The 15,494-nt window shown below is 50.6% G+C and overlaps 1 protein-coding gene across 2 annotated transcripts in view; it reads right to left on the bottom strand.

Annotated features, from left to right (window-relative positions):
* RCC1L (RCC1 like) overlaps positions 1-15,494 on the bottom strand; it is a 35,095-nt gene that overhangs the window by 2,823 nt on the left and 16,778 nt on the right. For both annotated transcript variants that reach the window (XM_026456600.1, XM_026456601.1), the window contains 3 exons: positions 13,547-13,634; positions 11,903-12,076; positions 8,691-8,776 (listed from right to left, as the gene is read on the bottom strand). In XM_026456600.1, coding sequence (XP_026312385.1) covers positions 8,691-8,776; positions 11,903-12,076; positions 13,547-13,634 — 348 coding nt within the window. The remainder of the gene's footprint in view (positions 1-8,690; positions 8,777-11,902; positions 12,077-13,546; positions 13,635-15,494) is intronic.

Below are 15,494 nucleotides of genomic sequence, written 5' to 3'. Positions count from 1 at the left end.
TAATCCCAGCACTTTGGGAGGCCGCAGTGGGCAGGAGTTTGAGACCAGCCTGGCCAACATGGTGAAACCCCGTCTCTACTTAAAATGCAAAAATTAGCTGGGCGTGGTGGCGCACACCTGTAATCCAGCTACTCAGGAGGCTGACTTAGGAGAATTGCTTGAACTTAGGAGACAGAGGTTGCAGTGAGCCAAGATCGCACCATTGCACTCCAGCCTGGGCAACAGAGCAAGACTCTGGCTCAAAAACAAAAAAGACGCAGGGCTTCACTTTATTGCCCAGGCTGGAGTCTAGTGGTGCAGTCACTGCAGGCTTAACCTCCTGGGCTCAAGCGATTCTCCTGCCTTAGCCTCCCAAGTAGCTGGGACCACAGGCACGGCCACCATGCCTGGCTAATTTTGTTTGTTTGTAGAGACAGGGGTCTCACTACGTTGCCAAGGCTGGAGTACACAGACACAACCGTAACTCACACCGCAATGTCGAACTCCTGGGCTCAAGATATACTCCCATCTCACCCTCCCAAGTAGCTAGGACTACTGGCGTGCACCACTACGCTCAGCTTATTTTTGTATTTTTTGTAGAGACAGGGTATTGCCATGTTGCCCAGGCTGGTCTCGAACTCCTGGGCTCAAGTGATTCTCCTGCCTCAGCCTCCTGCAGTCCTGGGATTCCAGGCGTGACCCCCAGGCCTGGCCTTCCAGAGGTTCTTTATGCACAGAAGCAGATATGCGTCTCTTTTTTTTTGAGATGGAGTCGGAGTCTCACTCTGTTGCCAGGCTGGAGTGCAGAAGCATGATCTCGGTTCACTGCAACCTCCAACTCCCTGGTTCAAGCGATTCTCCTGCTTCAGCCTCCCAAGTAGCTGGGATTACAGGCATGCAGTACCATGCCCAGCTAATTTTTGTATTTTTCGTAGAGATGGGGTTTCACCATGTTGGCTAGGATGGTCTCGATCTCCTGACCTCGTGAGCCACCTGCCTCCTGAAGTGCTGGGATTACAAGCATGAGCCACCATGCCCCTTCTCTTCCTTTAAGTGCCGACTGCAAAGAAAGTGCCCCTGCCTGGCTTGGCCCGAAGACTCCTGCCAGGATGCTGGCACCTGATCTACTGACCAGGTCCAAATTCGACCACCCTCCCCTGGTGGCAGCACGCAGCCAGGTGGTGTGACAGCTGGAAAGGGGATCTGTCACAGTCTGTGGAGTTTACCGAGCTTAAGAGGGAAACCGCCTAATCCAGATGGCCTGGCCCTAAAAGCCGAGAGGCAGCAGGCGCCGACCCTGGAGCTTTGCGCCTACACCAGGAGACAAGACCATTAGGGACTCCTGGCCACAGGCAGATGGATGCTGGAAACCAAGTCATGCGGTCCGCCCCCAGCCCTGTCCCTAAACAAATGAATGTCTTTAGCAGAACCTATTACAGGAATCACTGAACAAACAAGAACGGGGCCCAGTGAATCACAAAGGCACGTAGATAGAGAAAGCCTGGGAAGCCGGCGGGAGAAGACAACAGGCTGCCTCTGCGGTGACTGGGCCCCGACCGCCTCTTAGCAACCTCCCCAGCCATTAGGGAGCACTTTATTTACCTTTCCCGGGAAAGTGCGCTTCCTCACTCATCGGCTGCACTTAAGCCCCCAGGTCCTTGCTCCCCTAGGGCTCTGGCCATTCAAGCCCAAAGCAGAGGAAGCCAGGATGGTCTCTGCTGTGGTTGGCGTGGGCAGCGAAGGCTCGGCTCCTGGGAGCCCTCCCTGGGGACCAGTGAGAGGCTCCCCAAGGTTCCAGCTCCCCCTGGCGGACAATCTCACACGGTCTCTGAACTGAGTCCAAGAGGAGACTGCCCTCAGCCATGTTTTATTTTTGTCCTAGGCAAGGTTAAATGGCGTTTTTCTTTTAAGCCAATTTACACTCACAGCTCCACTGCTGAGGGAAACAGCTCCAAAAACCAGAACCCTATTTAGCCTCGGTGACTCTCTTAAAAGTCTCAGCAGAATCCATTTAGGAACATTCCTATCCACAATTACAAGTTGCTAAAACAAACGCCCACCAGGTGAAAGACAGGGGTGCGGGAAGAAGGAACCCTGAACGGTGAGTCCCTCGTGGGGACAAGAGAGCCTGGGAAAGGGAGATTGCTCTGGCGCCCAGCTCTGCGGTTCAATGGCACCAGCTTTTGCATATATATATGTATTTTTTGTTTGTTTGTTTGTTTTTTGAGACGGAGTCTCGCTCTGTCGCCCAGGCTGGAGTGCAGTGGCCAGATCTCAGCTCACTGCAAGCTCCGCCTCCCGGGTTAACGCCATTCTCCTGCCTCAGCCTCCCAAGTAGCTGGGACTACAGGCGCCCGCCACGTCGCCCGGCTAGTTTTTTGTATTTTTTAGTAGAGAGGGTGTTTCACCGTGTTAGCCAGGATGGTCTCGATCTCCTGACCTCGTGATCCGCCCGTCTCGGCCTCCCAAAGTGCTGGGATTACAGGCTTGAGCCACCCCGCCCGGCCAGTATTTTTTTTTTTTTTTCAATGAAAAGGAGTCTTAGTGTCACCCAGGCTGGAGTGCAGAGGCACGATCTCGGCTCACTGCAGCCTCCGCCTCCCGGGTTCAAGCAATTTTCCTGCCTCAGCCCCCCAGGTAGCTGGGATTACAGGCACACACCACCACACCTGGCTAATTTTTGTATTTTTAGTAGAGACAGGGTTTTACCATGTTGGCCTAGCTGGTCTCAAACTCCTGACCTCGTGATCCGCCCACCTCGGCCCCGCAAAGTGCTGGGATTACAGGCGTGAGCCCAGCCGCTTTTGTATTTTTAAATTTTTGTTTGGAGACCAGGTCATGCTCTGCTGCCCCGGCTGGAGTGCAGTGGTGTGATCACAGCTCACTGCAGCTTCCAACTCCTGGGCTCAAGTGATCCTCCTGCCTCGGCCTCCCAGGGAGCTGGGATTACAGGCACATGCCACTGCACCTAGGTCATTTGTGTTTTGTAGAGATGGAGTCTCACTATGTTGCCCAGGCTGGTCTCGAACTCCTGGCCTCAAGCAATCCTCTCGCATCTGCCTCTCAAAGCGCTGGGATTATAGGCATGAGCTACCACACCTGGCCTGTGCCCAGCTTTTAACCTCACTCCTCTTGTGTTTAGTTAGAACCACCTAGGTGGGCGCATACATAGACGAATAAATAAAATAATTTTTTTTTTTTTTTTGAGACAGTCTCATTCTGCCACCCAGCCTGGAGTGCAGTGGCGCAATCTCAGCTCACTGTAACCTCTGCCTCCAGGTTCAAGGAGAATCAAGTGATTCTTCTGCTCAGACTTCTGAGTAGCTGGGATTACAGGTGTACACCCCCATGCCTGGCTAATTTTTGTATTTTTAGTAGAGATGGGGTTTCACCATGTTGGTCAGGCTGATCTCGAACTCCTGACCTCGTGATCTGCCCGCCTCGGTTTCCCAAAGTGCCGGGATTATAGGGATGAGCCACTGCACCTGGCCAATAATTTAAAAAAAAAACAAAAAACAAAAAACCACCGGCCAGGAGCAGAGGCTCACGCCTACAATCCCAGCACTTTGGGAGGCCGAGGCAGGTAAGGAGTTCAAGACCAGCCAGGGCAACATGGTGAAACCCTGTCTCTACTAAAAATACAAAAATTAGCCAGGCGTGGTGGCACATGCCTGTAATCCCAGCTACTGGGGAGGCTGAGGCAGGAGAATCGTCTGAACCCGGGAGGCGGAGGCTGCAGTGAGCCGAGATCGTGCCACTGCACTCCAACCTGGGTGACAGAGCAGGACTCCGTCTCAAAAAACAAACAAACAAAAAGAACCACCACCTAAGACCCGGGGCCATGGACGCAGTCGTATAAGCGAGGCTGGAAGTCAGCGAGCTCCCCAGCTGTGTCTCCAGACCCCATCGGTCCTGACCTGCGGGGCCCAGGGGGAGGGGAAGCACTGTCTATAGGCAGAGTCGCAGGTTCAAATTGTACCCAATCCGCTCAGGGGCCGTGAGACCTCGGGCAAGCCCCTTCGCTCCTGACATCGGTGTCCCCGTGTGCGCACTGTGGAGGGAGCAACCCCACCCTCAAGGTGTCTGGAGGATGAGAGAGAATGGACGTCAGGTGCCCAGCACGCTGTCCATGCCCTGTCCTCCCCGAAGCCAGGCTGGAATGCTTGTCTGTGGAAAGCCAGGGTGCTCCCTGGGGGATGAGGGGTGACGGCCATTCCACACCCCCTCGTCGCCTGCCACGGGTCCACAGCACCCCCCTTAGGTCGGAGGGTCCTGAAAGGCCAGACAACACCTGGTCGAATGTTCCCTGCCACTGCGTGCTGCCTTATCTCCACACCAGCTTCAGGTTTGCCCAGGGAGGTGGGTGACTGTAGAAAGACCATTATCTTTTTTTTTGTTTGTTTTGAGACGGAGTCTCGCTCTGTGGCCCAGGCTAGAGTGCAGTGGTGTGATCTTGGCTCACTGCAAGCTCTGCCTCCCAGGTTCACGCCATTCTCCTGCCTCAGCCTCCCGAGTAGCTGGGACTACAGGCGCCCGCCACCACGCCCGGCTAATTTTTTTGTACTTTTAGTAGAGACAAGGTTGCACCGTGTTAGCCAGGATGGTCTCGATCTCCTGACCTTGTGATCCACCTGCCTCAGCCTCCCAAAGTGCTGGGATTACAGGCGTGAGCCACCACGCCCGGCCGGAAAGACCATTATCTTAAAACTCAGAGGTAACAGTCCAAATCCTGGCTCTGACTCTGACTTAGATGTGTGATCCTGGGGGAACCACTGAACCTCTCTGAGTGATGAGTCTCAACATGTAGCAAAAAAACAGGTCCTGAAAGGTTCTGGAAGCAGAGGTTTGAATCAGATGGCTCAGATGTCACCTCCCGGGCCCACATACTCAGAAAAGGCCAAATACTGTGAGTCTGAGAATAACTAGTTGGTACCAGTGTACGAGCTACAAGTTAAGTTTTACTCTTTTTTTCTCTTCTTTTCTGGAATACTTCTTAAATGATGTAATACATCCCCTACGGACCATTAATTTGAACATAGTTGTTTTAAAGAATAAAGATCACCCAGGCACAGTGACTCACCCCTGTAATTCCAACATTTTGTGAGGCCAAGGTGAGAAGACCGCTTGAGGCCAGAAGTTTGAGACCAGCCTGGGCAACATAGTGAGACCCCATCTCTTAAATAAATAAATAAAATAAAACAAATAAATATAAATAATAAAATAAGCCGGGTGTGGTGGCACATGCCTGTAATCTCAGCTATTCTGGAGGCTAAATGAAGCAAGGGGATCATTTGAGCCCAGGGGGTTGAGATCAACACATAAGACCCCATCTCTTAAAAAAAAAAATTATTTGGATGTGGTGGCACGTGCCTGTCATCCCATCCCACATCTCAGTTACTTGGGGGGCTGGGGCAGGAGGATCGCTTGAGCCTCGGAGTTTGAGGCTGCAGTAAGTTGTGATCTCACCGTACTCCAGCCTGGGCGACAAAGCAAGACCCTGTTTCAAAAAAAAAAAAATCCCAGGCAACACAGCAAGACCCCATCGCTACAAAAAATACAAAAATTAGCCAGGTGTGGTGGTGCAAGCCTGTAATCCCAGCTACTCGGGAGGCTGAGATGGGAGGATCACTTGAACCTGGGAGACAGAGGCTGCAGTGAGCCGAGATCCTGCCACTACACTCCAGCTTGGGTGACAGAGCAAGACCCTGTCTAAAAGAACAAACAAACAAAACAAAGAAAAGAAAAATCACTTGTAATGTTTTTTTTTTTTTAAGTGAGCCATCAGAAGGAACTGGACCCTCCCATCCCCAATCCAAAGAGGACAGGGGTCGAGGCCACTCCCTGCACAAATGCTTAGGGGCTCCCTGAATGTGCAAGAGGCAGGACAATGGTTTGGCGCCAAATGCTGCCATCACGGGGACAGGCTGGGTTGCTCTTTTCCCAACGGTACAAATGTGTTTAAAAAGCAAATGATAGGCCGGGTGCGGTGACTCAAGCCTATAATCCCAGCACTTTGGGAGGCCGAGACGGGTGGATCACGAGGTCAGGAGATCGAGACCATCCTGGCTAACACGGTGAAACCCCGTCTCTACTAAAAATACAAAAGAAACTAGCTGGGCGAGGTGGCGGGCGCCTGTAGTCCCAGCTACTCGGGAGGCTGAGGCAGGAGAATGGTGTAAACCTGGGAGGCGGAGCTTGCAGTGAGCTGAGATCCGGCCACTGCACTCCAGTCCGGGCGACAGAGCGAGACTCTGCCTCAAAAAAAAAAAAAAAAAAGAAAAGCAAATGATAGCCAGGCATGCACCTGTAATCCCAGCTACTAGGGAGGCTGAGGCAGGAGAATCACTTGTACCTGGGAGGTGGAGGTTGCAGTGAGCTGAGATCGTGCCACTGCATTCAAGCCTGGGCAACAAAGCAAGACTCCATCTCAAAAAAAAAATTAATAAAATAAAAATAAAAAGCAAATGACCAGAAGGACACTTGGTGCATGGAGAGTCAGGGCAAGTGACCCAGACGGAATGTCAAGGGAATCAGGTTCCGGCCACTCCCTGCCCGCACAGGGACCAGCACTTTGCACAAGCCCCTTGTGGCAGGTGCAACATGACCTGAGTCAAATCTCAGGCTGATCACTCTGCTTTGAAGGAAATGAGGGCAGGGGGCAGACCCTCGTCAGCATTCTTTCACCCAAAACCCGGCTGCTTTAACTGTTTCCCAAGCCCGCCCTCAGAAGGAAGTCCTTTTCGAAAGGAAGGGCTAAGTGAGAGAAGAGAGGAGTCAGTGAGAAAGTAGTGGGCATGTAGATGACTGACGCTCACATTATCTGAGCTGCGTCCACTGCCCGACTCTCCGTTCCTCACACCGGCGGTTTCCAGGCCCAGGAGAAAGCTGGCAAAGCCCACCACCTTGGGAACAACTCTATTATACAAACACTTTTCCAACAAGGCTAAAGCCGGCCGGGTGTGATGGCTCATGCCCGTAATCCCAGCACTTTGGGAAGCTGAAGGAGGCAGACTGCTTGAGGCCAAAGTTTGAGACCAGCCTGGGCAATATAGCGAGACCCCCATCTCTACTAAAAATACAAAAATTTGCCAGGTGTGGTGGTATATGCCTGTGGTCCCTGTTATTCAGGAGGCTGAGGTGGGAGGATCACCTGAGCCCAGGAAGGTCAAGGCTGCAGTGAGCTGTGATCACATCACTGTAATCCAGCCTGAGTGATAGAGTGAAACTCTGTCTCATAAAAAGCAAAATAAAAAACAAAGTTAAAGTCTCCACTTCAACTTGCTTTCTCAGAGCCTCCACCAATGGTCTTGAAAAAAAAAAAAAAAACACACACACACATATATATATATACACACACACACACACACAGATACATACATACATATATATATATATACACACACACACATACACATTTCTTTTGCAAGTCCTTTTTTTTTGAGACAGAGTCTCCCTCTGTCGCCCAGGCTGGAGTACAGTGGCGTGATCTCGGCTCACTGCAACCTCCGCCTCCCGGGTTCAAGTGATTCTCCTGCCTCAGCCTCCTGAGTAGCTGGGATTACAGGCGCCTGCCACCACGCCTGGCTAATTTGTTTGTACTTTAGTAGAGACGGGATTTTACCATGTTGGTCAGGCTGGTCTCGAACTCCTGACCTTGTGATCTGCCTGCCTCGGCCTGCCATTGGGATTACAGGCGTTAGCCACCACACCCGGTGCAAGTCCTTTTTAAAAATGCTTTTCACAATTTCAAAACAAATTAAAATGCAACCTGATAAAGTACACCCATATGCATACTGCATACACATGCATGCACGCACAGACACACACACGCACACACGCACACGAGTTTCTATGCAGAGACTATCTCTGGAAAAGAACATAAAGAAACCAGGACCAAAACTGGAACAAAAACTCTGGAACAAAACTGGGTGGTGGGAGACTTATTTTCCATAGTATATTTTTTTGTACCATGAACATATGTTTCATGTTCAAAAACCCCCAAAAACCTCCTTTTTTAGAATGCCTTAAAGAACTGACTTAGTAAACAACGCAAAGGTAAACTACAATTTTAGAACGAGTCTCTCTTCCCCTGTAATTCTGGAAGGAGCCTTTTTGTCTAATTGCATACTACCGCCCCTAAGGAAGCGACTGTATTTTTTCACTTCATGGCTGCGGTTGGACCATCTAAATATTAAACATCCTGCTTTCTTTTAAATTCATCGTGAAGCATTCCCCTATGTGGGCTTCTGTAAACAGCTCCTAGCGTGCCGACTTCATTGAATATCTCCCCTTCTCCGGAGCCTCACGGCACCCTGCCAGAGCCTTGCACCATCGTGCCTCTGTTTCCCCGATCCACCCCAAGGACGGCCTCCAACAGGGCTTCTTATAGGACTGGATGCTTGGGTGAGCCACTGCCTCCAACCTCCCACTCAGCGGGCCGGGAGGGGTTGACCCAGCTCCTGCACCCCGAGAGCCTGGTGTCACTCCCCCACCCATCACACCATGCAGATGTCCCAAGGGTATCTCACGGGTGTCACCACAGAGTGTGCTATGGCATGGCATGCTGCACTGGAGGAGCGTAGCCAGGACCCGGAAGGGGGAGCAGGTCCCGTGGCCCTCGTCCTGGCCCAGCTGCACGCGAGGTGCCTGCGGTGACGTCAGGTGACTCTACTCTCAGTACCCATTCGCGAGACCGCCCCGGTCAGACTTACCCTCCATGGGAAATACTGGTCCTCCAGGCGACCGATTCCCAGGCAGCCTCGGATGTTCTTGCCCCATACAAACAGCTCTCCTTTGTCTGCAAAGGGAGGAAAACAGGGGTTGGTTGGCACTGTGTGAAGAACAAGTCTCCAAGGAGAGGATGGGTCATGAGAACAGGCTTTCTAGAACCAGATACCTACAGAGCCCACTGTTCAGCTTTTACCAGGCGTTCATGCTTTCTTTGAAGGCAAAAGTAAGGGTCTGAGATGCTATCTCCATATCGAAAACAGGTCCAAACGCCCAGGACTTCTGCTGTATCCACCCATGTGGGAGATGAGCACGTAAATGAAGATGGGGGCTGGGGTGGTGCATGGAGCTGGGGTCTGGGGGTGGTGGACAGGGCTGGGGGTGGTGTATGGAGCTGGGGCCTGGGGGTGGTGCACAGGGCTGGGAGTGGTGCATGGAGCTGGAGTCTGTGGGTAGTGGACGGGGCTGGAGGTCACTGGTGCACACAGCCCACTCTGCTCACCCCTTGTGCCCTGCCTACAATCATGTGCCACCAAACTCCGCCCTCCACAAATCCTGGCAACATCCTGGGCTTCCTGATTTGACAGTGAAAAGTAGGACAATTTGTCATTCCTGGATTGACTGTCCGTATCTTGGGAGCATTTGGCCACAGGGCATCTAATGACCGAGTGCCTGCTTGTGCTGGGTCTAGGTCTGTGTTCCAGGAGCTGGGGACAGGCTGGAGATGGAACAGACAAATGATTTTAATATATGTTTACAAACTGTAAAAACTGTCAGGAAGAAAAAGTACAGGATGCTGTAAGAGGTCAACCCAGGAGATGGCCTCTCTTAGCCCAGCCTTCAGGTAGGATTCTGTCTGCACCAGCTGGGGCACTCCTCGGCCCATGTCACCACCGGCTGTCAGGCAAAAGGCTTGGATCATGGGAGGCAGAGGAAGTGACATGGAAAAGCCAAGACTACAGGACCCGGGGTTGATGGAATAATTACAAGCTATCTTAGCCCCCCTGATCTGAGCGTGCCCCTTGTCCTCCACACTCAGACCTTTAGATATTTTTGTGCGTGTGTTTTTGTTTGCTTTTGAGACAGGGTCTCACTCTGTTGCCTAGGGTCTCACTCTGTTGACTTTAGCCTTGTTGGAAAAGTGTTTGTATAATAGAGTCGTTCCCAAGGTGGTGCGCCTTGCCAGCTTTCTCCTGGGCCTGGAAACCGCCAGTGTGAGGAACGGAGAGTTGGGCAGTGGACGCAGATCAGAGGCTGTGACGCAGTGGCACAAACACCGCTCACTGCAGCCCTGAAGTCTCAAACTCAAGCAGCAATCCTTCCATCTCAGCCTTCAGAGTACTGGGACTACAGGCGTGCACCACCACACCCAGCTAATTTCTGTATTTTTTGTAGAAACGGAATCTTACTATGTTGCCCAGGCTAGTCTCGAACTCCTGGGCTCGAGGAGTGCTGGGATTACAAGCATGATCCACTGCATCCAGCTAGACCTCGGGTGTTTAACAGAACAATTTGGTCTGGCTCCCCAAAATGCTAGCAGACCACAGGATAAACCAACCAACTCCAATTCCCAGATGGCTATCTGCAAATGCCAGGCACACAGGCATGAAGACAGCCACGCTCTGTCTACCAACAGGCAGTAATTCACCCTTAGAAGGAGGCCTGTTGGGTCTCGGGGAGAAATCCAGAAAGGAATTTCATTTTGCTGTGACCTGAAATGGCTACATGGCATGAGGGCAAATAGAAAAGCCTCTGCTCTAATCAAACACTTCACACAGATTTCTAAACACATGACTCTGCCCATAGTTTAGGCCTTAAGAACTTTCTGGAAAGTAGATATTTGTTTCTCCAAAAATTAGTCCATACGACTCTTACTTGCCAAATCAAAATAGCTTTAAGAATTCATGACACCAAATTAGCCGGGCATGTTGGTGGGCACCTGTAATCCCAGCTACTCGGGAGGCTGAGGCAGGAGAATCGCTTGAGCCCAGGAGGTGGAGATTGTGTTGAGCCAAGATCGTGCCATTGCACTCCAGCCTGGGCAACAAGAGTGAGACTCTGTCTCCTCAAAAAAAAAAAAAAAAATACATGAGACCTACACTCAGCTGCAAATGCAAGTGGCCGCTCTGGCTGGGCAGTGGCAAGGAATTCTCTGGCTTAGTCATGACCACTGCGACTTCAGTGCTTCGACCTAGATCCAGACAAAACTCCAGCCAACAGCCGTAACAACCCAGGCCTGCCTGTTTGATGGCCTCTGAAGCCTGGAATTCAGACAATAAGGGAATAGCAGTTAGGACCCTGGTACAGAGGGCGGGCAACTGGGACAGGCCCCACGTGGGAATGAGGCCAGAGAACTCAACTGAAGATGACACGAACTGACTGTTCCGGCCCAGATGTTTGAAAAGAAAACAATTACTTGCCATGAGATGAAAAGATTCTTTTAATTGCAAGGAAATAACTAATTTACTTGAGAATCACAGAATGAAATTAATTCAGGACAGTCTGACTATTCGAGTCAACTAGAGAGCAGCAAATTGAATCCACAGTAACCGTGGTGGAGTAGGAGATTTAACCAAGAAAAGGACACATTCCTTACCCTTACCCTGCAGGGTAAGCGGATATTCTGTGGCTTTGTAATCTGGCAGGCCTTTGGGAAAAACCTCCATTTCGCTCTCCCCTTTCATCACTCTCTGCCCCAGCACTTTGGAGAAACCGGTAGATTCACCTCTGTGAAACCACGGGACAGTGTGACAAATCAGCCTTTTGCCATCCCATATCCTGGGTCAGCTCAGGGTCTGGGCTCGGCCGGGGAGTAGTGGGATTAAGCCCCACACAATCACTTCCTAATCACCCACCCGTGGATCCGCCAAGCCTCTGCTGGTTTCCTCCGGCACCCGACGTACTCGCGGTGCCCCTTCCTACCACCGACGGGTGCTCTCTTGAGAAAACGCATGTTCACATTAGCCTACCCACAAACCAAACAAACCAAACCCAAAACTCCAGGGGGGAGAAACAGGAAACAGTATACCCTCGAGGCAAACCACTTCTCGTTTAGCCCTCGCTTGAGTTATCAGTACAAAGGCGCCATTCTGTTGGATGGGTGGAACCTGAGAGCTGCCTGCAGTTTGGGGTTGAACTTGAGAGACAGAGAACCTCTACCGGGCTTACACCGGGGCCGTCGGGCTTGGTCACTTACTGGTCAGTGCAGCAAAGTGGCTGAGTCCACATCGGATGCGGGAAACCTGGATTTCTGGGTTGAACTCCGTCAGGCCAAAGAGACTGGGTGGAATCATTTCAGGCACAGCACTTTCCACTAGGTTTGGGCCTTTCCCAAGAATTCCATAGCCCCAGACAAAAACACGTCCTTCTCCTACATTACAGTAAAAACAAGGGTCAGTAAGTCCATCCAAGTAAGAACCCTCCCTCACCAGAAACTCCAACTACACCACCAAGGTTTATGACATCCACACGATTTTTGTTGTTGTTGTTCTTTTTTTTTTTCCTCCTTGCTTGGCAAGAATGTGCAGACAGAGATTTAGAATAATTCACTCTCCCATGCTGAAATTCTTGCTGGGGGAGTCTGTCTCGCCAGCTCTCCTGGCTCAGAACACAAACTTCCCACATCTTGAGGGTTAGTAACCTGGAGGGGATCAGTGCAGAAATCAGCCAGAAAACCCATACGAATACCAGAGAAGGGAGGATGTCTTCTCCCCCCAGTGACAGCTCTGTGTTTCGCACTGATCGGAAGAGCAAAGCCAAACACATCAACAATGTCTGGCCAGATTCTTAAAACTCTTAGAAATGATGTTTTGGATACAGAAAGTTTAATATTCATCAGTGGTGCCAGACATTTCATCGCTATCCAAAGCTAAAGGCTGTTCTCCCATCTGCCTTTGATGTTTTGGCTGGAGAAGGCAGAGCTGGAGTCTCTCTGGCCCCGGTTAAGGGAGGGGAATGAAGTAGTTCGCTCTCCACTCCAGAGGTTTGCTCTAGGATGACTCAGCTCTGTGGTCATGTGTCTAAAGATAAATAGCAGGCTATCTGCTTTTTGTTAAGAACTTTATTCACACCCTGTAATGACTGAGCTCAATCCAACGACATCTTCCCATGGCCATAGTTCCTTCCTTTTTTGAAACAGGGTCTCGCTCTGTTGCCCAGTGCAGTAGCATGATCATAGCTCACTGCAGCTCGAACTCCTGGGTTCAAGAGACCTTTCTGCATCAGCCTCCTGAGTAGCTGGGATTACAGGCGTGCACTACCATGCCGAGCTAATTTTTCATTTTTTCTTTTTCTTTTTTTATTGAGACAGAGTCTCGCTCTATCACCCGGGCTGGAGTGCAGTGGCGCGATCTCGGCTCACTGCAACCTCTGCCTCCTGGGTTCAAGTGATTCTCCCACCTTAGCCTTCCGAGTAGCTAGGATTACAAGCATGCACCACCGTGTCTGGCTAATTTTTCTATTTTTAGTAGAAACAGGGTTTCACCATGTTGGCCATGATGGTCTTGAACTCCTGACCTCAGGTGATCCGCCTGCCTTGCCTTCCCGAAGTGCTGAGATTACAGGTGTGAGCCACCACACCCAGCCTTCCAGCTAATTTCTCCACTTTTTGGTAGAGACGGGGTCTCGTTATGTTGCCCAGGCTGGTCTGGAACTCCTGGCCTCAAGCGATCCTCCTGCCTCAGTTGCCCAAAGTACTGGGATTACAGATGTGAGCCACCACACCCAGCCACATTACCCTCCTGAGGCCGAGGTCTACAGCCTGCAAATCCAATGGACACTGACCACTCCCTATGCAATCTACCTGCAGCTTCCCAATGAACCACCGGAAAGAAGGCCTCACCGTTTAACACTGCACAGCCCGTGCCACCGCATGCAGCCTGTCGCACCTTCCCCACTCCTGAGAAGTGTAAGCACCGGGGCACGTTCACCTGAACCAAAGAAAGGAGCCACACTGTTAGGAAAGCAAACCAGTAAGGACCGGGAAGTGTTCTGGTCTTAGGTACAGAGTAGCTGAGTCCCAGTTCATTCATTCACTCCAGAGATGCTTCCTGAACATCACATGCCAAGCATTTTAGTAGGGGCTGGGGTATAACAGTAAGCAAAAGAGACCCAGTTTCCACGCTCAGAGAGTTGTAGTCTAGTGGAGGAGGCAGATGTCAACCAAAGTTAACATGAAATGACATCTGTGGCCAGGTGTGGTGGCTCACGCCTGTAATCCCAGCACTTTGGGAGGCCGAGGCAGGCAGATCATTTGAGATCAGGAGTTCGAGACCAGCCTGGCCAACATAGTGAAACCCCGTCTCTATTAAAAATTCAAAAATTAGCTGGGCGTGGTGGCAAGTGCCTGTAGTCCCAGCTACTCGGAGGGCTGAGCCAGGAAAATCGCTTGAACCCAGGAAGTAGAGGTTACAGTGAGCCGTGATCACACCACTGCACTCCATCCTGGGTGACAGAGCAAGATCCTATCTCTAAATAAATAAATAAAGTGTATTGTTTTAATCCGCTAAGTATTGGGGCCTTTTGTTATCTGACAATATATAACAATGGCATGCCACTGGATCTGTCCCCCACAGGAAGGCCATGGGTGACATTTCCCTCAGGCCTTGGTAGCTGGAGAGCCATACTTCTCCCCAACACCTTATTTGCCGTTTATCTTAAGGAAACAAAGAATCATTTAAATGGCCATGTTTCTTCTTTGCTTTCCCTACTAGGAAGCTCATAGCCAAATTTGCAACCACTTCTAGCTACTGTACCTGACCACAGGGGAGGCTTTTTAAAATCTTATTAGCTGACCTTTACTTTCCCTTTGTGCAGATTTCTCTATTAACACATATTTAAAACCCTGCTGTATGTTGTCAAAAATTTGATCATATCAAGGAATGTAGTATGTTTATTTATTAGAGATGGGATCTCACTATGGTACCCAGGCTGGAGTCCAGCAGCTATTCAAAGCAGCATGATCACAACACACTGCAACCTCAAACCGCAGCACTGCACCAGCCAGGTACAGCAGTGGTCATGCCTATAATCCCAGCAGTTTGGGAGGCTGAAGTGGGAGAATCGCTTGAGGACAGGAGTTTGAGACCAGGCTGGGCAAAAAAGCGAGACCCTGTCTCTACAACAAAATTTTTTGTAAATTAGCTGAGTGTGATGGTGTGCACCTATAGTCCCAGTTACTAGGGCGGCTGAGCCGGGAAGATTGCTGGAGCCAGGAGTTCGAGGCTGCAGCGAGCTATGATAGCACTCCAGCCTGGACAACAAAGTGAGACCCTATGTCTAAAAAAAAACAAAACCAAAACCAACAAACAAATAAACAAAAAACTAGCCATTAGCAATATGGGGTTGTTTGGAGGAGTCATTAAAATGTTCTGAAATTAGATAGTGGTAACAGTCGCACAGCCTTGTGAATATGTTAATACTAAAATCCACTAAATTGTAAACTTTAAAATGGTGAATTACGGTGTGTGAATCATATCTCTATTTTTTGAATTGGCCGTTAGTTGGTAATTGTGGAACATGAGTGATGGGACGAAAGAGATTAGTTACACAATTGACATGGTTTGGATCTGTGTCCCCACCCAAATCTCAGGGTTGAAATGTAAACCCTGGCTGGGCGCGGTGGCTCATGCCTGTAATCCCAGGACTTTGGGAGGCCGAGGTGGGCGGATCACAAGGTCAGGAGATCATCCTGGCTAACACGGTGAAACCCTGTCTCTACTAAAAAAAATGCAGGCCAGGCGCGGGGGCTCAAGCCTGTAATCCCAGCACTTTGGGAGGCTGAGATGGGC

Source organism: Piliocolobus tephrosceles, chromosome 8 (assembly GCF_002776525.5).
Source record: "Piliocolobus tephrosceles isolate RC106 chromosome 8, ASM277652v3, whole genome shotgun sequence".
Taxonomy (NCBI): domain Eukaryota; kingdom Metazoa; phylum Chordata; class Mammalia; order Primates; family Cercopithecidae; genus Piliocolobus; species Piliocolobus tephrosceles.
This window is presented reverse-complemented; position numbering and strand designations above follow the sequence as displayed.